The sequence below is a fragment of the Sprattus sprattus genome (assembly GCF_963457725.1).
Source record: "Sprattus sprattus genome assembly, chromosome: 4".
Classification (NCBI taxonomy): Eukaryota; Metazoa; Chordata; class Actinopteri; order Clupeiformes; family Clupeidae; genus Sprattus; species Sprattus sprattus.
Genome location: NC_137923.1, coordinates 28117534 through 28145397, shown reverse-complemented (window position 1 = coordinate 28145397; position 27864 = coordinate 28117534). Strand labels below are relative to the sequence as shown.

General features: G+C 43.2%; 1 protein-coding gene across 1 annotated transcript in view; it reads left to right on the top strand.

Annotated features, from left to right (window-relative positions):
• The window catches only part of st6galnac3 (ST6 (alpha-N-acetyl-neuraminyl-2,3-beta-galactosyl-1,3)-N-acetylgalactosaminide alpha-2,6-sialyltransferase 3), a 43990-nt gene extending 16330 nt beyond the window's left edge, over window positions 1-27660 (top strand). The window contains exons 2-5 of the mRNA XM_080837548.1: window positions 833-1027; window positions 9647-10056; window positions 25793-25900; window positions 27408-27660. Coding sequence (XP_080693674.1) covers window positions 833-1027; window positions 9647-10056; window positions 25793-25900; window positions 27408-27597 — 903 coding nt within the window. The 3' untranslated portion in view covers window positions 27598-27660. The remainder of the gene's footprint in view (window positions 1-832; window positions 1028-9646; window positions 10057-25792; window positions 25901-27407) is intronic.
• Window positions 27661-27864: the final 204 nt, after the last annotated feature.

Below are 27864 nucleotides of genomic sequence, written 5' to 3'. Positions count from 1 at the left end.
CACCCTGTAATCCCACTGCGATTGAAAAGTAGATGGCAAACTTCATGCCAACTACTTTAAAGATTCTGCAAATCCAACCTCACAAACTGAGAGCAATATCTGTCCTCTTCTAGCAGAGAGCAGGTTTACCATTATGATACAAAACATAGATATTAACTACATTATAGCATTAAAGCATCATGTCAGAAGCAGTCTTTAGTCTGTCAGTAAACAGTAAACAGTTTGGTCATGTCTACATTGCCATGAACATCTTGTTCATGACAATATTGTTACACTGAAGCCTGCCATTGTTAGACTGCCATTCCTATTTTTTAAGTGGTCTTATAAGGTGCAAACTTTATTGTATTTCTGTTGTGTTATGTCGTCAGGTTCTACTATATACTGGAGAGCACTTGACGTTCTTCATATCAATGTGCCTAGAACCGGCCTACAGCACAGAGTAACAGCACAAAAGGCTGCAAGGCTTTGTCAGAGAAAAAAGGCAATGATGAATTTGTATGGATTTGCCAGCGTCAACTATTCAGAGAGTGAGGAGAATTACTCCTCATATCAGGTGAACTTTGGAATAGGATTAACTATTCAGTGACATTAAATAGCTTTATCCCCAATAGCTGTGGGGATGGTATCAGGTCTCGCTCAGACTGCTTAGCTGCAGACAGGGGTTAAGAGGTTTTAGACTCAGACTGCCAACATATTTGCAGCGCACATGTCAGTAGTTTTGGTGAGCTTCCCAGACTTGATCCCAATAAACTACGCAGTGAGCTTTCTCCAGGGTAAATGTCTAATCATCACGCTCTCCGTCCTCACTTTCAATCTCACTTTCCTTCCTCAGAGAAAGTCGGTCATCGCGACAGGCCTGATCGTGGTGGTGTCTCTGTTCGTGGTGGTGGTAAATTACTCTGGGAAGCCCTACGACCTGCTGCAGCCCGTCTTTGGCCAGAGCTTCAGCAGCCACTGGATGTTCTACCGGCAGCCTCCCAAGGCGTTCAAACCCCACCCAGGCTACCTCAGCATCCCCAAACAGGAGGTAAGAAACAGACCCCCCTCTAGACCACTGCTGTCACCTACACTCGTCACATTGGAACAAGAAAACTGGTATAGCTAATGTCAGAGGTAACAAACCATTGTATCTCACATGTTTTCACTGGGTTGGTGTTAGCTGGTATTAGAACTAAATGTGAATGCACTGTACTACTGGTTTTGGTAGTTTTGCCTTGACAGCAGTGCCACCCAAAACTTTGAGCTCGCTAGTTTCACCACCATGCCCAAAGAACGGGGAGCCATGTGGCTGCCTGGGTCAGGGAGTGGAGAACAAGTCAGCTCATTCCCATTCTCAAGGTCACTTGAGCCGTTGCCTGGAGCAACGCAAGTCTTTTGGCTCTGTGGGAATGCATCCTCCAGGAGAGTGATTTATAACTACAATTAGCCAGATGAAAAGGGCGGTCGAAGGTGTTTGTGCAGTTAATTAATCAGCTTTCACTCATACCCCATGCATTGGTCACCTGGAAAGAGTGTTGTTTCTTTCCACCTCATATGAAATGAGGACAGAGTTTCAAACCATTTCGAACAACTATAGATTGAGTGGGAGATCATTACTGCTTATACGTTTCTCCCTCACTTCATGGGAAAGTTCCATTTAGGTTACATGTTGTGAAAAGGGGGGTTGTTGGTGTCTGCATCTTGCTAATGCCATCACCTTCCCTTGGAGTGTTTTGCTCACCATGAAGAGAAGCTCGCCAAAGGGGCTAACTGAGATTAGCTGTCAGCTCAGTAAGTCTTCCCCAGTAACTGGCAGTTTGATGGATACCCCTTTTCTCTTTGTGGATGTCCTTGTCAGTACTGAGCAGTATCTCAGAGCTCTTGCTGTGGAACACATCTGATGGTAAGGATATGTCGCCTTGGGTGGTCTAGTCATTTGTTTTGTTGAGCCTCCAGCCAACAGACATCTCTTCAGCTGTTAAGTGGATGGAAGAGATGTTCGTTACACTGCAGTTAGTTTTCTGAGCTACACTGATGCCTGTATTAAACATTCTGTAGCTACAGTTCTGTGTTTAATTTAATGTAAATTAATTTTGTATTTGATTGATATCATAAGACTGCAGTAGTCTACAACCAATCCTGTGAAGTCTTGCCCCTATTTTACATTTCAAATATTTGTATTATTTGGATTTTGCTTGGCCTTTTTTATCTGAGTCAACCACTGCTATTTAATCACGAGATATTACTTTGTCTAAGGTCAAGACACTAAAAATGACCAGGATGCAACGAAGGGAGAAATCTCTGCCAAGGGATTTAATATTCTCCAAGGACCTATAGTGCTCTAAGCCAGTTTGTCTTCCGTACATTCTGATGCCAGTCACACACACAGACGCACAGAGCAGAATCAAAAGCAATAAAGCCCTGTCATTTTCAACCAGTCCCATAAGGACCAGCCATTCATCTGCCATTTACAGAATACTTCATGAAATACTCAGTTAGTAGCACATTAAGTCTTCATTATGGGGGCCAGGGTAAAAATGCTACCTACATTTTTCATCTGTGTATGGGACCCGTAACATTCTTCAGACAGCTTTGAGCTGTCAACACTCTCGGTTTAGTTTGTGCTAGAGTATCAAAGCTTGTGTGCTATTGAACAGTAGAATTAAATGACCCTGAGAACAGTTCCTCCAAATATGGCAAACTGGGTTGCATTGGCCTTGTCTTTGAAAAGGCTCACATGGAATAATTTTAGTGTTCAGACATACTCATTCACACACACACACACACACACACCACTCACCACTTCCTCCTCATACACGAAGTACCCTTCATCTTTGTGGGGTACTCACATTAGTTTGGGTACATTAGTTTGAGTAGGGGCTGTCCACACCACTAAGACTGCAGTAGCAGCTCCCTTACCCTAACACTAACCCAGTCTAGTCCCTCGCATTCTCGTCTGTGTCAACAAGTGCCCAAACACACACACACACACACACACACACACACACACAAACACATCCCATTTTTCCCTTATGGAGGAACAACACTCATTCATGTAACTGCATTATGGCGAGACCAGGCCAGTGTCTGTCTTTTCCCATCGCTCTCTCTTAAAGCAGCTCCATGCACTCAGAAGCCTCCAGTGCCTATGGGTACTGGGGTGGGTGGGGGAAACCTAAGACCTCAGCAGAAAAAAGTTGCATTACCTGACCAATGAATCATTCATAGGGCTTTAAAACATACTGCGGGTCAAGGTGGTTCCCTTGTGTCATATGGAATAGTAGATTAGGAGACCTCTGACAGGTTGCTGTGCAAGCTGCCAGCTTTCATTAGGCAGTGATTGGACACGTATTATACCTTTGTTAATGTAGTGTTGGTGGGTCCTGTACAGTAGGTGTCAAGCCATGGTGAGATGGTATCAGTGTGGGGCCATGGATGCATGTTTCATTAATCCGTCAGCGGTCAGGGTTATCTGTTTTGGCGCGGCTCGTTTGAATTATGCAGACTTGGTATTGCGTGTGATGAATATCTATGTTGCCCACACACAGCAAGTCCTGGTAGTGGCTACATGACCTGGCCAGTCTTCCACCATCTCTGTATCCGAATCTGGGGCATTTTCCTACTGTTTATTAATCACTTTCAAATCCTTGCTTTATTTTTTTTTAATTATTCCCCATGAGAGCCGAATAGCAAGATTTTTCTTGTATTTAAATGAAAACATTTTAGAAAACAGATTCGGCTCATGATATGTCTCCAAAGCATTCACAGCATAGAGTAATATGTCCTGGCTCATCATTGCTATTACATTATCAACCCCTCACAAGTACAGGAAAGGGACTCTGAGAACAGTTTTGCCTCTTTCTCTCTCTTTCTGTGCGTGTTGCTGCTTATAAATCAGTTGGAGAGCTCCACTCTCACGCCTGGCTCTGAAGTTGAGCTCATAATGTGATGTAATCATTCCCTATTAACGAATAATGCTTTAAGCATTCTCATGAATCTCAAGGTTAAGCATAACCCCCTCAAGGCATAAATTAGTGATTGTCTTGTGCGCTGCTTGGAGCGCTGGTGCAAACTGCTTCTTGGTGTCTCTGCTAGTAAAAAAAATAAAATAAAAAATGTTCTAGTGTTCAGACTGCGCAGTGGGTGAGACTTTGAAGCCGAAGGGCATGCTGATAGACGATCTTTGCTGAGGAAAAGAGATGATGAAAAAGGTTTCAGATGTAGCACACTGCCTGGGCCACAATGGACCGGATTCATTTACACATCTTAGGGTCCAAACGAACGACGTTCTGCAGGGCTGGGTGCATTGAGTGGAGCACAGGTAGTTGAGAGAAAGAGCTGCTGATCAGTCTCAGTGAGAATCCCTCAGAATGTTCTTTTGCTTGTTTTAAAGGTGTAGTCCCTGATTCTTCTTCAGCACTCTTATTTTTGTCAAATTCAGAAAATTGCTCCTCACGGCCCTTTAGCGTAAAAAAACGTTGTGTTTGTGTAAATATCAACATCCTTTCACCAGTCAACGACCTACCTTTAATTGAAACGGATCAAATAAATCTTGGATGCGTACAGTGTGTCAGTTGGGCCACCTGAGGGCAGTGTGCATATTGTTGTACCGTAATCAGCTCTATTTGGAATGGACATGTTTTAGCACATAGCTTTGATGAAAAAATATTTTGTGTTCCAGCATATAGATTTACCTGCATGCCTGTGTGTACCTGCTCTACACACACTTTCTGTAGATGTTCAGCTCCGCTGCTTTGGTCGTGCTCTTGTGGTTTCAGTAGCTGGTGAAATTATTATATGATTAATCACAATTTTAGATCATTACCATGTTGCTTTGCAGTCAACACTAGGTTCTACACCCAATCTATTTCAGACAAAGCGGATCCTGAAAAATGTGACAGTGTTTTGCAGCATGCAGCAGTTCCCATCCATAAACATAGTATGGAGCAATGAAACTGCCAGTGTGCAGTTTTTTTCTAATGCTAGAACTGTTCAAAGTAAGTGTGTTATCATTCATAAGTCAGGGATGTAAAGGACAACTTTCCCAAACCAATGGCGGAATAGGTGTCCGAAGGTTTCATCCTGTTTGTCTCTCTGCGCTTTGCTGAAATATAATATTTATTAAAGCACCTTTCTTGGTACAACCATAGTTAATCTGACTCCAACATAATTAATCTGACTGAACCTGAGGTCATCTCTTTGGATACCTACAATCTATTTTGATGAATACCCCTCTTACTTTTTTATAACCAGTTTCCTCCAAGATTAGAGTCGCACAAGATTTTGCCACGGCCGATTACTTATCTTTTGGCATAATTCCATGAAGACAACCTGTTTCTAGTTCTGGAGACTACCTCAGAGGCTACAGTGCTGTTACGGGGCTAAGCAGCTTGTTCGATCGACTTGGTCCAGTGACGGGCGCCAGGCTGCTTTACGTCTCCATATAACCATTCGATCCAGTGCAGAGGCTGGTCTGCAATTCTGCACCGTATAATACAATTAACACTTCTGCTGTAGCATGTGTAGCCCAGTTCATTTTCCAGGTCCTGAATACTTACATATTGCTATTCGGTTTGAAACTAATCCTAGCAGCCATTGCGGAAACACCGTGACCTACAAATACTTCTCTGGTTAAGAATTTCTGGAAAGGCCACTGTGGGTCAGTTTGAGTTTCAAAATGTATTCAGTCAGGTACAAGTTACTAAAATAGTTACATATTCAACGAGTCTAAGGTAAATAATCTAAGGCTACAAGTATAAAAGAAACATATGAAACATCCAAACATTCAGAGAATATGAACAAACTTGGCTGCTCAGAAGAAGATGACTACACACATAGAGTGCGTGAGGATTTGTTTACAGAATACAGTCCTTTGGTTATCTTCCCCTTAAGTACCCATTTAATCCCACATCTGGTATAATAATTAGCCACATGGACAGTGGTGTTTCTTGATAAGGATCACACATTGAAACAGACAAAGAAGGGTTTGTCCCCTCCAGAGGGGGGTTACCTCCTACCCACAGAGACCAGAATTCTCATGTCTCTGAAAACCATGTTAAGACTATTTATGCAGCTGCAGGGCTGAGACCACTCTACCACTCAGGCTGAGTCCTTTCAAATAAGCCCAAACATGACAAAGAAATCATCTTCTAATGCAATATCTTACTTAGTACTCTTAAATCCATTCTCCTGCCCCTAGTTTAACCCTTGCATGGAAAAACACGGGGAGAAAACCAGAGACAGAGGATAGTGATAAAAATACCAGCAGGAGGGTGGGAAATCAACAAATGGTACAATGCAGTTCTGACATGTGTGTTAGAGGCACCATAAAACAATGTAAACCACACCTAATGAGTAATTATAAGTAGAAGAAGGCCATCTGTGTTTTGCCGATCGCCTTGTTAGCTTTGACTTACTCAGGGAAAACACACACACTTATATGTATATGTACATAATATACATATAGTATATATATACATTATTTATCTAGACCTATACCTATAAGTGAGTTTTGCATTTAGTTTCTTCCCATTTGAAAGCGTTGATCAGAATTGGTTGGGCAGTCCTTCCCTCACTGTGTTTTTCCGAGCCGTGACAGCCTAATGCCAGCCCTGCTCTCACTCTCATCCCTGATGTTTCTGAAAGACAGCGAGCTGTCTCCACTCTCACGGCGTGGCGTGTGTGTGTATCCCCACCTGACAGCTGTGCACACACACGCTGTCCTTCATGTCACAGGAGGCAGGCCTGTTACAGCTGGGATGCCTGGAGCGCCTGTGTTCATTGGGTTCCAAAGGCAGAGGCGCACCAGGTTTTCATGCACAGTTAGCAGTGCATGCTAATCTCCTTCCCGCTCATCTCCTCTGTCATCCTTTTCTTATCCTCTCCTCTCCTGCCCTCCTCTCTCATCCTTTTCTTATCCCCTCCTGTCCTCCCCTTTCCCTCTCCTCTTCTCTCATTTCCTTCCTTTTCCTCTCTTCTTTCCTCTTTGTTTCTCCTCCCTCTCTTCTCCTTCCCACTTTAATATTCTCCTCTCCTCTCCTCTCCTCTCCTCTCTCCTATTTTCTTTGCATCTCATCCTTTCCTTCCTTGTCCTCTCCTCTCTTCTCCTCCCCTCCCCTCCCCTCCCCTCCCTTCTCCTTCCCTCTCTTCTACCCTTTCTCCCCAGCTCCACCAGTGCATCCCCCTGCTGGGTGCGGCCGATCAATGTGCTCAGGGAGCTGTGAAAAATGGAGTTGTGTGACAGGCAGGGTGAGAGTGGGTGCTAATGGATGGGGGCTGTTGACAGCCCAGGGCTACTCTCCTCCAACATACATCAGTGAGGGGTGACGAAACTGAGCACCATCATGCAATGTGTTTGGATATCTACTGGAGCTGTCTGGCAATAAGCACTTATGTGTTCTTGTTTTCTCTAGCTGTCACCCAGTAACATGTAACATGGGGTTCAAAAATAGAAACAAAAATTAAAAAATTACAGTTTACCATTAAGTTGAACAAAATGGAGGTAAGTTTGGCAGGTATAAATGGCTTGTGTGTCATATTTATAAACATTTAAGTGAGTGCAAGTGAAAGAGAGCAAGCCACTCCATTACCAGGAGGTGTCATTGGTAGCCTATTTAAAGTATGTCAGAAACAGAATGTCATCTTGCCCTCTGCCTTAGTCACAGACAGTGTGCTTGTTAGTGCATGGCGAGTCTGTGAAGCTAAGCCCTGTCGACCTGCTGGTGTCTCGCCGTTCTTGATCACAAGGGGAGATGACACACGGTGCCTTTAACTGATAGCATCGTCCGTGAGCTGAGCATGCGTGGCCTCCTAATTGACGAACATGCACTGGTCGATCAGTGCCCACTCCATCAACCCTAGAGCATGCTAATGTGTTGTTCAATTCTGTAGATTAACCAAGCAGGGCAAACAATCGGTAATTTGTTGATGTGATGTGATTGCAATCTAGGGGCCCCTGGTACATTAGCTGGCTAAATGCAGAGAACACAATCTGATGAATGTAATGTTATGACACGAAATATAACAATTGACTTTGTCCTAACAGGAGATTTAGAGACTTTATTTGCATTTTTATGCTATTGTTTATTTAGCACCATTGTGATAACATAATTTAATCAACGTAAGTCTTTCTAAAGTAGCAAACTGTTTCTGTTTTCCATCAAGTATATTTCCATTTAACAAACATTTAGCGCTATGTATAAACAGCAGGCCTTTATTTTCTTGATTGCGACAAATAGGGAATCACAATAACACTTTCGGACCAGAAGGTTCTAGGGACTCAGTTCTAGATATCAAGGTTTCTACTGGGAAGCTCCCTAAGAACGACATACCTTCAAGGGCTTTTTTTCTGTTTTCATTTGCACCACGTTCAACTGACGTAATGTTAAAGCAGCAATAAGTAGTTCTGTTCCAAAACTAGCAATCTACCTACCTGAAAGGTGTACAAAACCTTGCAAACACCAGCAGCAGCCTAGTTGACACTGATAGAGGCTTGCCAACACACTGTCTTTTGGCAGTATAGCAATGTCATGCTTTGAAAGCTTTTCTTCCATTTTTGCAGGGTGTTCCAGCCTGGAACACAGAACTACATAGTGCATATCCTGGATGGCTAGTTGGAAAGACACAGGTCTTTATTGGTCCTTCACATGAACATATGCCATCAAAATGAATTTGAGGATGGTGCCAAAACTAGTTTCCTATAAAACCATACCTCAAAAAGTATCGAATTGTTGCATTGTGTCGCTTTAACAGAGCACTCACACAACTGCAAACAAACAAAGATGGCGGACCAAACTCCACCTGGTTGAATCTCTTGTAGCAAATGTTTCAGGGTACAGTCATTTTATAAGGCAGTGTCAGAATTTAGTCTCTCCGGTTGTACTGCTGCAAGGTTTTTACTGGGGCATTGTCAATTTTCGCTGATAAAAGAAAGAAAAAAGTGACAGGCTGTATTACTATTCAGACACTTATTAATATGTGGCTGTCCTTGCAGGGGATGATTACTGCTGCTAAATCACAATTTGATGAATTTGATCAGCTTGTGAAGTTTTAACATTTAATGAAAGCCTATGAATCTGACAGCTAGAGCCAGCTCTGAATGCTAACTGGGTGTCACCCCTTGCCTATCAGCCTCTAAAGCTTTTGATTGGTTCGGTTCTGCTGTGACAGAACGGTGGTGTGCTAAATGCTTATCACATGGTTGTCCTTCACATCTCCTATCCTCAAAGACAGTTAAGAAATGTTCTGGAACTACACGAGTTGTGCTCTCACTGGCGAGTGTCTGTGCCTGCTGTAGCCTCTGAGACCTCCACAGTATCCTATTAACCAAACACTAGCTAAAAACAAAAGGGGATGTGCCTTCTGGTGGTGCTGCTATAGCAAGCCAGGACCAAATGCTGATCATGTCTGATTCTCTACAACGTCCAACAGTGAATAGTGTGATTTAAAAAAGACCAAGGGTAGTTGTCTGTAGCTGGCATTCACACTACCCTACCCACGGTTTCTGAGAGACAACTTTGACTCTTCACCATGTGCCTTTTACTCCAAACCCTATAATCCTCAGATCTCCATTGTAGTGCACATCTATGAGCAATTCAACTTGAATTTGAATGACATTGTGTTAGCTATGAGGTACATGCTAACCTTCTCCCCATGTGTCTCCCCTCAGCCTCTGAAGCTGCACTGTGACGTGTGCAGCATCGTGTCCAGCTCGGGCCAGATGCTTGGTCAGCAGGCGGGGCCTGAGATTGACCGCTCCTCCTGCATCTGGCGAATGAACAACGCACCGACGCTGGGCTTCGAGCGCGACGTGGGCCGGCGCACCACGCTGAGGGTGGTCTCGCACACCAGCGTGCCGCTGCTCCTGCAGAAGCCGCAGTACTTCTTCGGCCAGGCCAACGACACGGTCTACGTGGTGTGGGGGCCGCTCAGAAACATGCGCAAGGACGGCAAGGGCATCGTATACAACATGCTGAAGCAGGCGGCCGAAAACTACCCACAGGCCCGCATCTACGTCACCACTGAGGAGCGCATGAACTACTGTGACATGGTCTTCAAGAAGGAGACAGGCAAAGACCGGTAAGCCCCCCTAGAAGGATTCTGTGTGACACGTTAACCTGTCCTATTCGCCACACTGATGTTATGTTGTTTCCTTGGGTATTCTAAAGTTCCGCTCTTTTAATTGGAGCTGTGGGCCAGCTGTCTCCTTGACTGAGTTTGTAGTCATGCCTCAGGCTTAAAATGTTTTACTGTGTGCTTGTGTGGAGTTATGATGAACAATTCTTGAGATAATCCCTCCAAACATGTTTTATACAGTATCTCCCTTCAGACGTGTATGCACTGTATCTGGCCACTGCTTGCTCTGGCTGTAGCAGAGGTACCCAGCTAGGTGTTATGGTTTGATCTATATCAGTGTTATGCTGCATAGATGCATCACTCTGCCCAGCTAGGCATTATTGCTGTGAGAGCATTGTGTGTGAGTCTGTTACTGCCGCTGCAATATTATCCCTCAAGACCTTCATCAATCCAAAAGAATGCTCTCATAAATGTGTCATTTTGCATTTTTCACTGAATTATTGTGTTAGGCACAGCTCCTTGTGGAAATGTATGGAGAATATAATATCTTAGGACTTCTTTTCTTTCGATTGCTTTCTTTCACTCTCCTATTGCCCCTTCTGCTAACTCATTCTCTCTTGCTCTCTTTATCCCCCTCTCTCTCGCTCTCTCTCTCTCTCACTCATTCTTTCTGTTAACTCCACCACATTTTCCCAACATGCCCTGCCAACACATGCAGTTGTGCCAGCAGACTTCCTGAGTCTTTGTGTCGGTCTAGGATTATTTCCTAGTCCTGAGTAAAGCTCTCCTTCCTCCCAAGTGTAGACAAGCATCTTTTAATGAGCCTCCATTCCGTGATCCAGTGGTGAGCATAAGCTTTATACTCACTTCCAGGAGACCATAACAAGTGCATGTCACAGACCGTGAACAGATGTGCGTGTAATATGAGTCATAAATCTGCCTTTAATAGAGCTTGTTTGGGAAGGTGGGTGTCAAATAACAGTTGGTTGCCAAAGCCTCTGCTTGGAATCGAATTTGGGGGAATAGCCATACTTAAATTCACCACCTGTGATGAAAAACACATACGAGTGAGTCACCTGTATTATCCTGCCAATTATACCTTGGACTTGCCATGTAGCATGGGAATAACATTTCAATGTGTACATGTTGTTCTGTGGAGAGGTTTCACCAGGGGCATATTTGCATTGCATTCGTAATTCGCAAGTCTGGGTTTTGTGTCTGTCCCAGGAGGTAGTTCTATACAAACTCCCCTCTGTGATTTACAATGCTACCTGAGTTTGCGGCCTTACAAATGGATTCTCACTCAGATACCAGAGGCTCTCATGGGGAGTTAATTTACATAATTCCCCTGCATCTACTCCAGTTACATATGTGCCATATGATGACTCAGTACAGCAAATCTGCTCAGAAGGCCATGCTTGTCAGGGATCTCCGTTTGATTTTAGGCTCCTGTGTGCTATGCTGGTCTATCCTCCAGAATGCTGGCAGTACAGCATAGCCACTAGTCACTATAAATTAGGAGGAACATTCTGTGATCTTATCTTACTAGAGAGCATTTTTAATCATCAGGCCTATTTGGAGGTGTTTTGGCAGCAATCTCCCTAAAAGCCATATGTTAGTATGGGGGGGGAAATAAGGCCAAGCTTATCGTGACTGTTAGCAGTTTTTTTCTTTCTCCCCAGCATTCATTTCACATTAAAAAACTCAGGTGACAGAATCATAAATCATTTCATCTGCTTGAAATCACTCCGGTTTATTTCCGGTCATTATGAGCATACTGCAGTTTATTTCCTCATAAAGAACCATCTTTAGCTCCTAATATGGCAGATAAGCCTCTCAGCATTTAAATGCATCTCTAGAGAAGTGGCCAGAGCACCACAGCTGGTGGCACACACTGAATTCAGACCGTAGAAAGAGAGCGCACATACGGCCCACAGGTCCTGGAGCAAGTAAAGTTCAGAATATAACAAATAGAGTCCACACACTGCTGTTTACTCTCAAAATATGTATACTGTTTAAAAGAAATACACATAGACACACAAATTAGAGGAAGAGGTAAGTGGGAGGTTCAAATACTTCACCTGTCTTTTCTAGTTTGAACACCTGAAGTAGGCAACTAGTTTCTTTTTAAAGACTTTATATTTAGAGCAAGCTACAGTCTGCAGATTCTTTGTAAGTCTGTATTTTATAAAACATTTTGTAGACTCTCTTTGTTACAGTCTGTATTTTTAGAACATTTTGCAGACTCTCTTTGTTACAGTCTGTATTTTTAGAACATTTTACAGACTCTTTGTTACATTTCTTTACATTTTGTCATGCCCCTGTTTGAAAAAGTCATGCAGCTGATGCCTCCAACAACCTGACTGAAATATGTTTGAGCAGCTATCATGGTGTGATATCACGCCGTGTGTGTCGCTGTGCTTCCATGTCATTAATCTGTTGAATAAATAACTAGGGTCCTCTGTTTTGTTTTTTGTCAGATTCTGTTTCATCAGTTTAATGTACAATCCAACAATGTATAGGCTTTTACATATAAAGCCGCGGAAAAAATTAAGAGACCACTTCAAAATTATCAGTTTATCTGGTTTTACTATTTATTGGTATGTGTTAAAGTAAAATGTACATTTTTGTTTTATTATATAACCTACTGGCAACATTCCTACCAAATTTCAAATAAAAATATTGTCATTTAGATCATTTATTTGCAGAAAAATGACAATTGGTCAAAATAGCAAAAAAGATGCAGTGTCTTCAGATCTCGAATAATGCAAAGAAAACAAGCTCATATTCATTTTTAAGCTACACAATACTAATGCTTTAACTTAGGAAGAGTTCAGAAATCAATATTTGGTGGAATAACCTTGATTTAAAATCACAACTTTCATGTGTCTTGGCATGCTCTCCACCAGTCTTTCACATTGCTGTTGGGTGACTTTATGCTACTCCTGGCGCAAGAATTCAAGCAGCTCGGCTTCTTTTCATGGCTTGTGACCATCCATCTTCCTCTTGATCACATTTCAGAGTTTTTTTTATGGGATTCAGGTCTCGAAATTGGGCTGGCCATGACAGGGTCCTGATCTGGTGATACTCCATCCACACCTTTACTGGCCTGGCTGTGTGGCATGGAGCATTGCCCTGCTGGAAAAAACACTTCTCAGAGTTGAGGAACATTGTCAGAGCAAAAGGAAGCAAGTTTTTCTTTCCGGGACAACGTTGTACTTTGCCTGGCTGAGGTTTGTAAAAGACCATAAGGATTGAACCAAAGCGGACTGGAGGGTCTCCTAGTTCGTCTTCTCTGATGAGTCCAATTTTCAGCTTTGCCCAACACATGGTCGTCTGATGGTTAGACGGAGACCTGGAGAGGCCTACAAGCCACAGAGTCTTGCACCTACTGTGAAATTGGACTCATCAGAGAAGACGAACTAGGAGACCCTCCAGTCCGCTTTGGTTCAATCCTTATGGTCTTTTACAAACCTCAGCCAGGCAAAGTACAACGTTGTCCCGGAAAGAAAAACTTGCTTCCTTTTGCTCTGACAATGTTCCTCAACTCTGAGAAGTGTTTTTTCCAGCAGGGCAATGCTCCATGCCACACAGCCAGGCCAGTAAAGGTGTGGATGGAGTATCACCAGATCAGGACCCTGTCATGGCCAGCCCAATTTTGAGACCTGAATCCCATAAAAAAAACTCTGAAATGTGATCAAGAGGAAGATGGATGGTCACAAGCCATGAAAAGAAGCCGAGCTGCTTGAATTCTTGCGCCAGGAGTAGCATAAAGTCACCCAACGGCAATGTGAAAGACTGGTGGAGAGCATGCCAAGACACATGAAAGTTGTGATTTTAAATCAAGGTTATTCCACCAAATATTGATTTCTGAACTCTTCCTAAGTTAAAGCATTAGTATTGTGTAGTTAAAAAATGAATATGAGCTTGTTTTCTTTGCATTATTCGAGATCTGAAGACACTGCATCTTTTTTGCTATTTTGACCAATTGTCATTTTTCTGCAAATAAATGATCTAAATGACAATATTTTTATTTGAAATTTGGTAGGAATGTTGCCAGTAGGTTATAGAATAAAACAAAAATGTACATTTTACTTTAACACATACCAATAAATAGTAAAACCAGAGAAACTGATAATTTTGAAGTGGTCTCTTAATTTTTTTCCGCGGCTGTATATATAATCTTTGACATGCCTGTGTCACTCACATGGGCAAAAATGTTGCCTATAACGAAAGTGTGAAATACACTCAATTTCGCGTTTAACTATGATTTCTGTTGTTCTTACTGAATTCCGTGATTCTATCCACGTTTTCTACATCACGCCCTATAAATAACCAAAGATATCCAGACTAAGTCCAGCCCACGAGGGAGGCCCGGGTTGCTTGTGTCATTACTTATTTTCTCCGCCACTTCCAACATCCTTCAGGCGGATTCTGAGCGCCTACTCATGTGTCGGTGTATGGGTGGGGGTTGGGGTCGAATTGGGAGTGGAGAAAGAGGGAGAGAGAGAAGGAGAGAGAGAGAGAGAGAGAGAATGAGAGCACAGACATGCGTGTGGACCCCATTACTCTAGGTGTCACGGCTCCATCTCGTTGATTGGGGCGGCGAGGCAGCTGGGATGTGTGATGACAGGCCTAATGAAGCTGATGATGAGTGGCGTTCCATACCCCCGGCAGGGAGTCCTCCTCAGCCCAGCCCAGCCCAGCAGTCCCTAGCTGAGGACCACCTCCGGCTCCTCCTTAGGCACCGAGGGTATTATATGCCATCCGTTATGTGCCTTTGTTCGTTATAATAGCCCCATTGAGAATGGAGAATGGATGCTGTAATGGCAGTGGTTTTGAGATAGATCATACAGTGTTGTTTAGAGATCTGGATAGTTATTATGAATTACTGGTTTAATAATTATTAAAACACCATAAGGCCAAAACCTATGAGAATAATGAATAAAGGATAGTTAAAATACAGGACTAGAATGAAGTCAGCTTTCTGTTTCTGAAGACTGATAGAAGGTTCTGTAAATGTGTGAATTGCTGAGTATGGGCTTGTCCCTTCCAGTCTCAGGCTTGGCCCATCTCTGCAGCACAAAGACAGGCCAACCAATCATAAGTTTCAACCAGTGTTTGCTCTATGACTCCTTCAAGTGTACCTCTCCAGAAAACCATGCATTGCCATGTACATTTTGAGTCACCTGGGCAGAGATTTTGCCAGCAGTCGATGTGTTTCCCCCACAACCCCACGGGCCTGTGTTCAAGTGTGCCAAGGACGAATAAGGAATGACAAAAAAATGGAGTGGCACACATGGGAGTACATCTAGTCCACAATAATCAGTGTGCTAACGCTAATACATCACTGAATGCACAATAATGAGTGTGCTCACGCTAATTCAGCACTGAAAACACAATAATGAGAGTGCTCACGCTAATGAGCGTGCTAGCGCTAATACAGCACTGTTACTTTATAATTAGTGTGCTAGCGCTAATTCAGCACTGAATACTCAATAGTAGCATACTTTGTCAATCTACACTACAGAGGGCTCAAACATTCTATAGCCTAGTGGGAAATCACCTGTTTGATCTCCAAAAGAAAAGTATGGAAGAGTATGTCCAAACCCTGCTGGAAACAGATCCGAGGTGCATACTGTGGCAGTAAAGGTCCCCAGTCTACCTGCGACCACATCTGTGTTGAGTCAGCGTATGCCCATGCAGCTCCGCGGAGACAGTAGTCGACAGTCTGGTCTGCCAGCGATTGGGGAGTCGTAGCGGGCTTTAATTATCGTGATTACTCTGCGAGTGGAATGAGGAGCCTGCAGTTGCTCACACAGATAGATGCGCACACACATAAACATTTAGTTTAGTTTGACAGATTGTTCTAAATATATTATTCTAGGGAAATTAATCCAGATTGGTTTTGGGCGTCAGGATAGCAGGAATAGGGATTTCTCAAACACATACACACATACATACATACACACACACACACACACACACTGCAGGAGCTGGAGAAGAGGAATGCCAGCCAGCAGTGTTTACCGTGATGAGCCTGGGACCTTGTTGAACTGCCTTATCAGAACAGTGGTGTTCCTTGCTGCTCTGTGTCAGCAGGTTTAAGGGTTACCCAGTGAACGGTGTGTAGATAACGCAGAGACAGCCCTCCTGAATCATGCTGTCACTTTAACACCTCTCTGCCCAAGCCTGCCGTGTCTGATGCTCAGCCTGCATTAGATCTTGTGATACTCTATGACATGGTGCTCCATACAGTCTGCCTTATCTCCAAAATCTGTTCTTTCTTTTGACATTTTACATTAATCATCTAGCAGATACTCTCCTCCAGTGCAGACTATAGGACAGTGAATGCATGCATCACATTTTATTAGCACTCAGCTAAATTAAGCTATGACCTAGGAGCACAATGCACTGTTTGAGGAACTGAAATGTACTGCAAATCTGGATCTGGAGATGGGCCCGTATTATTAACAAAAATCATGGATGTAGCCCATCAAAGTAATTTATTTTGAGACACATAGATTTAAGAGGAAAATAAAGTGTTTTATTTATAGTCTTGAATTATGATGATATTCTGCTCATTATGTAAGCAAGCTTTAATCCCTGGAGATACGTGTTTATGAGAATGGAATCCCTGGCATTGCTCTTTATTTCCGGATTGATTTTTAGAAGTGCGGATCCAGCTTGATGTGAGCTTTTACTGAGCATGTGTTAAGTGGTCAGGGTGCTTGATGTTTTCCAAACAGGAATATGAGCCTATTCATTGCAGATTAGTAGCAGCAAAACATTAGTGTTAACTTAACGCATTTTTCATTAATTTACTTAGCTGTAGCCGTGGTTGGTTTGCTTTACATGAGCCAGTCTGCAGTATTTCACTTGTAGAAACAGTGCTGGTGTATTCGATCTACACAACCCCAAAAGCCTTTCTGTTCGTATGCACTCTTTTGTGCAGCACATTAAAGGGCCTGGAGTGTAAGTGCAAATGTGCATCCATATAACTCCATCCTCCTTCCAGTAGTAGCACTCAAGAAAGAATCCTGTCAGGGCAGGGCAAATGACCGCAGTGTGTACTTGCCTTGATGGAGCAAGATCATCATCTCTAAGTCAGTGTCTGTCAGCTCTGAAAGGTTGTCGTCACTCTCACTCTCTCAGACTAAGGCCTCTCATTTATTCCCACCATTTCAAACATGAATAATTAGTCCACTTTCGCTCCCCCCCCCCCCCCCCCCCCAGTGACACTTGCCCTGTCTGACCGTAGGGAAAGTATTTATTTCTGCACACGTAGTGGACTCAGTACCTCTATGACTCATTGACTCACACCCGACTGGATCCTCAAGATGTGCACAGAGCCATCCTAAAAGACACAACAAGCCATGTTTATGTGTGCCTGCCCTGCAGCGCAGTCATCAGTGAGGGAAGGTGGTTATTGTTTACTCAGAGTAATCCCCCATTGCCCTCCTTCAGCTTTGCCATCTCATCTTCCACCTTGTCACTTTCAGCTTCGAACTACAATGTTATGGGATTTAGCAACATCAAATACATTTAACTTTCAGTGCTGAAATACAGTGTTTTTAGCAACATCAAATACAGTGGCCTGTACGGTGTCATAAATGCAGTTAATATTCAACTCAGAATAGGATGATAAGGGTCTTTCTGACATTTTCTCTGCTCATATTTGGAGTCTACTTAAGTGCATCAAGTTTAAGTGGTACCAGTGGGGAGAATTGATGAAGTGGTTCAAGAATGATATATTCGAACGGAACCATAACCTCTCAACCAGAGGACGTTAAAATTATTTTACTCTTAATAGATTTAACATTTTGATTAGATATATGCATAATAACACTTAAATTGAATTTAGATATAATAACACTTTGATTAGATATATTAAATATATAATGTTTTGGATGATGTATCTTATTGCTTACAGTTCACTGAATGTGTCCTTCAGATAGTAGTTTTAGATTCTCTTTTCATGGTCTTTTTCAGGTGATGAGTGTAAATATGCTACTTGCTTTATACATTTACCTTTAAATTGTCCAGGCTTCTTTCTGAGTAGTTAAATATGCATGTGTGGGAAAAAAAATCAGTTCATTTCATAGTTTTTTAGGCATCGTATCCACTAGTGTATCAGACTTTTTCACTCCCTTACACAGTATATCTAAATATTTATATTGACTATTGGAAAGTGTTGATCTCACAAGAAAGTCAAAACATACGAAACAGAGGTAGCCAATGAATGACCTACCGTATTTTACAAACTTTTAATTGCAATGTACATGAACCGCATTACAATATTTACTATAAGAGAACGCATCAGAGTATTCATTTTGCAAATATGTGTATAAACGGTCTGGAAATGACGGTACAGATTTCTTTTCTTTTCTTTTTGGAATAGAAAAGAGAATTACATTGAGGGGTAGCTCATAATTAATTTCAGTAGTGCTGTCATCATTTACAGAATGGGGTAATATAGAGTGCAGGGTATAAAGCAAGGAAATTACTTCTGAAACACAAAATGGCTGATTTTGGATGTTTTTCATTCATTCATTCAATTTTCCATGTATTTACTTTAAGACCAGGTACTCGACTCCAAAACCAAAATCTTCATCTTAAACATAATGTGTCACATGACACCGCTCTCTTTTTAAAAGTGATGCTAAATGCAATACATCCAGTGCCTGCTGTTTTGCTGAGAATGGTGGGGGGGAATTGGCCTCTCTTCAGAAAGGGAAATATTGAATTACTGTGATCCCAGCAGGGCCCTGTCTGGTGGTGAAAATATTGAATTCGTGTTGTGTTCTTGAATGAGGGTTAGGAAAGAGTTGGAAATTATATTTCATGCTATTACACAATCCAGCATTGCTTGTAGCGTTCTGAAATGGTTTTAAACACAGTTGTTACTGTTTGTTCAACTTGCAGCCAAATTTGACATTTTTCTGCTTCCCTGTCAATTAGCATACATTATTGAGTCATTAATGGGAAACCTGTTTTGAGCCTGCATATGTACATTACCATATTAGTATTTACTGGCTTGCCTTTGAACAGGTTGTGTGAAGAAAAAGGCTTTGAGGGCAGTACATAAACAGCTACATTAAAAACATGAAAAGCCCCCTTTACTTTACAACAAACCGAGCATTACCTCAAAAAGCCAAGCAACCCAGAATAAGCTCTATGGATAGAGGACAAAGCTGATGCCTGATGCTGGCAAGGCAGACCCATTTAACATTTCTTTACTATCTGTAGTCGTGCTATTTGCATGAGACATTTTGTTGCGCTAAAGTCTCTTCCAAATGCTCAGTTTACTTCATGCACACCACATAATGATAGTTCTTTTGTCCTGTGAGGAGTGTGTCACAATAAAGACTCTTGTCTCCCACATTTCAAATGTCCAGATTCCACTACAAACGACAAAGATGCAGGTGACATAATGTTTTTATGTTGAGACTTAACAGAAGTAATTGCACCGCTGTGCAATATGAGCCAAATGAGCCGAACAAATTTATCTTCCAACCAATGAATGTGCTCCCAATCCTTCATCAGGCTTTTTTTTTATGTTCTTTAGCTAAGCTTATTCTTGCAGTTTTGTGCAGAGGAGCTGCTCGGCTCAGATGGGGTCCAGCATGTTTGGCGTGAACCGGGCAAGGACAACCACAGTGAATGTATAGTCCTGACAGTGAAGCACAGAGGTGGGAGTGTGATGATATGGGGCTGCATGAGTGCAAAGATTGTTGAGGAGAAAACATTTACAGATGGCACCATGAATGCCTATAGATATACCAAAATACTGGCTGATAGTCCCGAAGATATGTCCAGAAGTTTGGTTGAAGAGGAATATTCCAGCATGATGACGATCCCAAACAGAAAATCACGCAAAGGTTTTTACAGAAGAAAAGAAAAGTGAAAACTATGATCTGGCAAAGTATTTCACCTGACTTGAATCTAATAAAACACCTTAGGGGTATTTAACAATTTAAGATTTGAATCTCAGTCATGAAAGGTGGGGCCTCTAGTTTCAATATAGTAAATATAAACGGTTTTTAATTTGACATAAACTGTAAGGTGGAGTTTAAATCATTTGACACTTTTCAATTGCACAGGGGTGTACTCACTTCTGTTGTATACTTTATTCATTGATTGCCATATACTGTACCTTACCATGAAAAGTCTGATTGCTAAAGTCGTAAAGGGTTAATATCAGCGTTCTGGTGTAGTAGGACTCCTAAATCACACCAGTTTTTCACACCAGTGTTCATTGCTGTCAGCTGACATTGTTCCCACATTACAATTAATGAATCCCACAAAACGTTTTTCTTCTCTCAGAATGAAACAGCAAAATGTAGCAATATAGCGGAATGTAGTATGAACATAAGAGCAACTGAATGTCTTAGGTGGTAATAGCCACTAAAATACAGGCAAATTAATCATAATGCAGTGAATGGTGAATTACCTGTACAAGACCTGAGAAATTGCCTTAGAAAAGTGCGGGACTATGGCATTGTTCTGTCTTTGAATTTGCTAAAAAGAGGTTTAGATGGCCTTGTAAAGGGTTGTTGTTTCTGTTATGTTAGATATTTCAGAATCAGAATCAGAAACAGATTTATTGTCAAGTAGGTATGCGCCTACCTGAAATTTGCTTAAATTTACATAAAAAACACAAACATACACACACAATAAGTACTTCACATAATACAAAACATATAAACACCCTAAGTACTACACATAACATAAGTACTACAGACATAGTAAGGAAACAGATATAAAAAGAGTGAATATGAAGAAGTAAAGTGAGAGGTAAAATGCAAAAAAAAATGCAGTGCAGGTGTGCAAAAGTGAGTGTGCAATGTGCAATGCAAAGGAGTGAAATGTGAGTTAACATAACTCAGACTTGGGGTGTGGAGGAGGGGCAAGAGTCCAAGACAGGTGGGGGTCCCGGGCCTTGTTGATGAGGCCAGCTGCAGTTGGGAAAAGCTGTTTTTGTGACGTGAGGTTTTGGTCCTGATGGACAGCAGCCTCCTGCCGGAGGGGAGGACCTCAAAGAGTTTGTGACCCGGGTGGGAGGGATCGGCCACAATCTTACCTGCCCACCTCAGGGTCCTGGAGGCAAACAGGTCCTGTAGAGATGGCAGATTGCAGCCAATCACCTTCTCAGCAGTGCGGATGATACGGTGCAGTCTGCCCTTGTCGTTGGCAGTGGCAGCAGCGTACCAGGTGGTGATGGAGGAGGAGAGGATGGACTCGATGATGCAGGTGTAGAAGTGCACCATCAATGTCTTTGGTCCTGAGCTTACTTGAATCCAAAGACAGTTCTGATATAGAGACAAGTGACTGGATAGCCTACTAGCTAGCTAACTAGCCTACTAGTTCAGTCTGCAATTTCCACTACTTTCTACCATTTTCAGCCTTAGTTTGAGCTGAAGTTAGATAATTCAGAAGTAGTGAAAATGCATGTACATCTACAGCACTGTATGCCTTAAACGTTATGAAAGTCATTATTAAATGGAATTACACTTTAAATGAAAGCTAATTTTAAAATGAGAGTGACATGGGAGTCTAGTTATGATTTCCTTACAAATGAACAGCCACAAAAATTACAAAAAGTAATATCCGGCCTTTTGTCTGGGAATTCCCCGCCCCTTCACTGCATTTCATTTGCTCAGTTAGTCTGGCGAAGTACTAAATGGAGGTCCACTTCAGTCACGTAATTGGTCACGCCTTTAACCAATCAGACCAACGATACTATACAACGATACAACGATCGGTAATAAAGCAAACACATCTTTTTTCTGTATGAATTGTTCCAGAGCAGGTTTCTGTTCTATTTTCAAAGAAAACTTGCCTTTGAAATCATCCAAGACAGCCGCGAGAGCAGTATATAGTTTTGCTGTGCTTTTCTCTTTGCTTTCGCTTTTGTTACGTAGACGTGGTTATTTTAAATCCGCCAATGGCGCGCCAGGTAGCCAAAAGCCAGTTTGTGATTGGTCCCAGAGATCCTGAGAATGCTGTAATGGACTGCATTGCTGTGCAAACTTTGCCAGACCCACTTCTCAGGCAAAATCAAATTTGCCGGAAGAAGAGGGGCCGGACTTCCCAGACAATCCGGCCTTATCAAGCCTTCAGCCACATCTCATATTGACTTGGAATGAGGCCTCCTTCAATTAATTGTAATGAGATACATATTCACAACAAAAGAAAGACCAAGGCTGGGCTGGAATGGCTAATTGTGGCAACAAATGATACAATAAATCCCTCATCAGCTTGAAAACTTCAAATAAAGAACCTCATCCAAAGCACAAGGAGCATCCAGAGACATATCCTGAGTATAGTCTTCACTCCAGTGCTTATTGTAGCCTAGGTCTTATCTGAACATATTTATTATTGGGTCACCGGATAAATTATACCAAGTGTCATACATTTAATTGTATCTGCGTTTCGGTTGCTGAGGGGCAAATTGCTTTGCATATCCTGATGCTTTAGAGGGGAATTATCTTGCACTAACCCTCTTCTGATCCAAACTGACCCTATGAATCTATGGCAGAATGTAATTAAACCCTAACTCTGGCATTGTCCTCTCATTTGAGATCCGTTTATCTTAATGTAGTCCACTGCCCTTATGTAATGTTTCCAGCAGCCCTGGTAGCGATTGTCTCCCCAGGAACCCAGCTCTCCATTTCCTTGTCTTGTCTTGTCTTTTTTCCCTGCCACAATTACACATCACCATATTAAAATTGTTCATTTTTAAACAGATGAAATATACTTTATTGCAGTGTCGTGTTGGAAAATTGTTTTGGACAATTCATCCTTAAATGTGAACTCCACAATTGTAATGCAATACACTTTTGGTCAAATTCAGTGAATTTCTCTTCACTGTTCTCTAGCTGAGCGTTCTGTTTGCGTGCTGTGTCGTACACAGTCCTGGCACTGTAAATAGAAAACAAACACAGTGGCTCAGACCGAGCCACACACTATTCCAGCCATATAAGATGTTTCCTCAGGAGTACAGAAGGAAGGGGTGTAATTTGATGGTGAGCTTAAATATCAACAATCTTTTGCCTGAATCGTGGACTTTTATCTTTAAATATCTACAGGTTACATGAAACATCTTTTGAACAACAGCACCCGTGTTTACCCTAGTGATGGTGTGTAGACCCCCTTTATTAATTACTACTCTGAAATTAGGTATGCTGACCGCTACCTTCCACAGCTCTGTATTGTGGTCGTGACTGGAGGGACTGAGGTACACAGATTTTCACATTTGGATTAATAAAGCCCACTTTATCCGCTGGGTAGCTGCCTGTGAGAGTGCAGGGGGATTGAGACTGCAAGATATCAGTTTTCTGGCTCACCATTTGGATATGAGGGTTGGTTGGAGGCGGTGGGGGGTGGGGGTGGGGTGGTGTCAGGCACTGCAGTGTGTTTCTGTCTTGTCCACATAAGGATGAACATGAGGCTGGTGCTCAGTCAACAGTGAGGGTGTGGTGGGAGAGGTGAGAAGCCGTCTGCGGAGCCTCAGACAACATTTCCTCTGAAATGATGAGCAGACGGCTCTGGAGACCTTAGGAACAGGGCGGCAGAGAGGATAAGAGATTGCCAGTTGCCACTTTGGATACATGCAGGACTTGTATAGATTGTAGAATGAGATGACTGTAGGTTGTCGGGCGGCTGTGCGAATCACCAAAGAAGTGTCTCCTTCTCCACAAAGAAAGAAACAGAGAACACAAGCAAACACACAAATAAAGCAAGAAATGTGCGGAAAGGAATAATGACAGACAGAACAGAAAACTGTTCGTCTTCTCCTGGCTTTCTGAGCTCACATTTTATCGGTACATCCCTTAAGGGAGGCAAGTGGGCCATTAGCTCTTCGAACCTCTTCAAGGGTTCCTGTGAAGTTTCTGCTGAGCAGACTGAAGACCTGTACAGAATGAAGCTGCTAATGCACTGCTTTTCACCAGAGGCCACTGGTGAAGAACAAAAAGCTCTCGCGCTGTTAATAGTGCAGAGTGAAGTAACGTAAACACGCATATGGCCCGTAGGGCTGTCTTGTGTTGATCAGGTTGCTGATATGGCTCATATTTGGATGCTTCTAAAGAAACCAGTGGAATGGTTGCAGGATTCTCTCAGCTGCTGTTTTGTGAGCCATTAGTATTGAACAGCAAAGGATCTGAGCAAAGAGGAGTAGTTGTAATTGTTTTGTGTGTGTGTGTGTGTGTGTGTGTGTGTGTGTGTGTGTGTGTGTGTGTGTGTGTGTGTGTGTGTGTGTGTGTGTGTGTGTGTGTGTGTGTGTGTGTGTGTGTGTGTGTGTGTGTGTGTGTGTGTGTGTGTGTGTGTGTGTGTGCCCCTTGGCTCCAAATATATGCATTGCTGTTAAATCGGTCCTGCCTCCAGAGAAATGCCATTAAGACGGCATTGTGTTCCTTTAGGCAAATCATCCTGCTTGCCCCTCGATACTTAAGCACACACACACACACACACACACTCACACACGCACACCCACACACGCACTCATGCATTTACACACACGAACACACACACACACACACTCATGCACACACACACACAGCCACACGTTCGCTCTGTAGCGTATCAGCTGGAAAGCAATTTCAGAGAGGTGGAGTAGAAGGGCGGCACAGAGGAGGCAGAGGTGCGGTGTGGCGGGGGGGGGTTGGGGGGGTAGAGGTGAAGGGCATGGGAGGGGGGTGGGGTGATGGCACGGGCAGGGAGAGTGGAATTAATGCCTTGTACTTCAGAGGGTCTGCTCCTGCTGATGAAGAAAGCGCTCTGTACAAAGCTGGCCTCAAATCAAATAGGTTTTTCCATGGGGTGAGGGGAGAAGGCTTATTGAAACTCCCTCCATCCACCCTCCTCATCTGTTCAGATGACAGACACGGTTCCCTCTTTCACTCCCTCTCCCTCTCCCTCTCTTTCCCACTTCCTCTCTCTCCTTCATTTTCTTGCGTTTTCTGTCACTGTGCTCCGACAGCTGTGTCCCCAAGGCTGCCGTGTCTCTAAATACGCGAGGCTGCGGTGAATCAGACAGGACGCACATGAGGCTGTACCTGGAGCGAGACGCTCGCCTCGCAGCACTGTACTGCGCGTCACACCTCAGGTGCCGTGCCTGCGCCAGTGCTAGATTATTTACCTTTCAGCCTCTTCTGACTGTCAGAGCTCATTTCTCGTCCGCCCCTCATTTCCTGCCACTGAGGCGAATGAGAGCTTCAGCCATGTCACTTTCAATCACCCGCACTTGGCATGGACGCTCTTTCTCCAACAGTGAGAGAGAGACAGAGAGAGAGAGAGAGAGAGAGATACAAAGAGAGAGAATGACAGAGGCCCATATGAGCTGTCAGTATCATTGAAAGGTTGGTCCTTTTGTAGTTTAGAGCCTGTCAGAGGACTTGCGTCTGCCCAACATTTTTCATTCAGGCTACGGTGAGCTATGAGAGAGTCGGTGAGATTTAAGGACCTCAGGAACTAAATCTGTGCCTATGGAGAGTTATGAAGTCACACATGAGTTAACATGCCGCCCTCAAAGACAAATGGCATGCAGAGTTCTCTTATCCCAGTCTGCTTGCCTGTGTGCTGTGTCCACACTGAAGCATGATCAAGCAGGCACAAGGTTACCTGGTTGACTGTAGTATTCTACGTGTGTGTGTGAATAATAGACTTGAGACACTATGCTGTTTTGTAGTTGTCGCTCCGCTAACCTCTGTGTGGATGTTATTGTGTTTGTTGACAGCATACAGTCAGGATCCTACCTCAGCACCGGCTGGTTCACCCTCATCCTGGCCATGGACATGTGCAAAGAGATCCACATTTACGGAATGATCAACGACACGTACTGCAAGTAAGACAAGCAGCTGAAGTTTCTCCTATTTCTCCTCTTTCTTCTCTTTTGCCCTCATCACTGCCATGTGATAGTCCGGAATGTTCTTATCTCTGTTAGCATGAACATGCCCGGATCCAATCCCTGTCAGGGACTCAGGGTATCCTCTGCAGGCTGTCAGAAGTGTTCCTGCACTGGAGATAATGGCGTCTTGTTTAATCTAATTGAATTACTATTGATTCTCCGTGGATGAAAGTCTCAGTTCCCTTGTTAGCTGGAGATCTATATTTACAGATTTGTGCCATGGGTGTTTTTTTTTTTTTTTTTTTTTTTAATCCGACTGGCAAGTGAGCCTGGAGATTCACCCTTTCTGCTAAGTTTACCTCAGCAGAAAGATAAAAGATGTCTCTGGAGCTCAGACAAGGGGCATCATTTAATCCTGTGTTTTGGCTCTGCTTCGCTGTCAGGATGAACTCTCCCCTGCTTCCCTTTAACGATCCATAATTACAGCCCTGCGCTTGCCTTGGTGGAGGTTGTGTGAATGTAAATATATAGAAGTTGCTGGGAAGGGGCAGAACAGAGTTTCAGATGCAGCAAATTGCTATGGTAGCTTAGCCTCACCTTCATCTTTAATAGGGTCTGCTCCCTATTGTCTGCTCCCCATGACTCTAGAGCATCCTCCTCCCACACACTACTCCGCAGCCAGTGGTCTGTATGGCACACAGGGTTTACCGTCTGCGGCTCACACTGCCTTTTCTCCTTTATTGCTGTGTGCAAGATCAACATGCCTTCCATAACCCAGAGCAAGAGCACAGTGAAGTTGACTACTTGAATTGTTATTTCTGCATAATAATAACCGTAACCCAAAATTCAGCCCACTCCATTTGCCACGGGTCAAATTCTTAGCTGTACAGTGTTGTTCAGTATCAGAACGCAAGCGTGCTGTCCACACAAAGCTGATATAAATAGCTGAAAAATTATACATCTACCTTAGTTATATCAAGCACACATCTTCTTCTATTTGCTAACGGCATGCTATTTCATGTCTAAATCTAAGGTGTAATTCGCCACCGGTTTAATTTTTCAGCCTGAACAATTGGAGAAGCACACAAACAATAGTCATTTTGATGCAAGGCAGTGCGTCAGGAAGGTATCTGTTTTGACATAATATGTGCAAGCCATAGCAGCAATTGACCTCACTGCCCCCCCTCATAATTGAAATTCAACAGGTGCGGCGGTGAGAGTGAAATTAAATTCATTTGTTGCGGCACAGCAGTGACACGGCTCCTGAAGCCATGAATAATACGAAAAAAAGCTCTTAAAGTCACCCCTGTTCCACAGGAGGGCATTCTGAGCTAGAGGAGATTGGTCTTTATTTAAGAAAGAAAGAGAGGGAAAAAGAGAAAGATGGAAAGAAATAGAAGAAAGAAACAGCCCTGCTTTGAAGACAAATACTTATTTGGCATGCTATTGTGCGTCTGCCTCTAACCACGTCTTTCTGTCCCTCCTTCTCTCCCCCCCGGCTCAGGACGGAAGGGTACAGGAAGGTGCCATACCACTACTATGAGGTGGGGAGCCGGGACGAGTGCGCTGAGTACCTGCTTCACGAGAGTGCCCCGTATGGCGGCCACCGCTTCATCACCGAGAAGGCCGTCTTTGCAAAGTGGGCCAAGACCCATGCTATCAAATTCTTCAATCCAGAGTGGCAGCTGTCATGACCACCACCACCCCACCCCACCAGCAACCACTCACACACACACACACACACACACACACACACACACACACACACACACACACACACACACACACACACCACCACAACCTCGTGACTAGACACAGATCGCTTCATGCCCTGAGGACACTGTAGCGCTCAGAGGTCTCCTAGCTGCACTCACCTTAGAAAAATGAAAACACTGACATGCAAGTCCGAGACGACCTGCGTATGAGACTTCACATGCACCTCTGCTGTGAAGAGGCCGGGG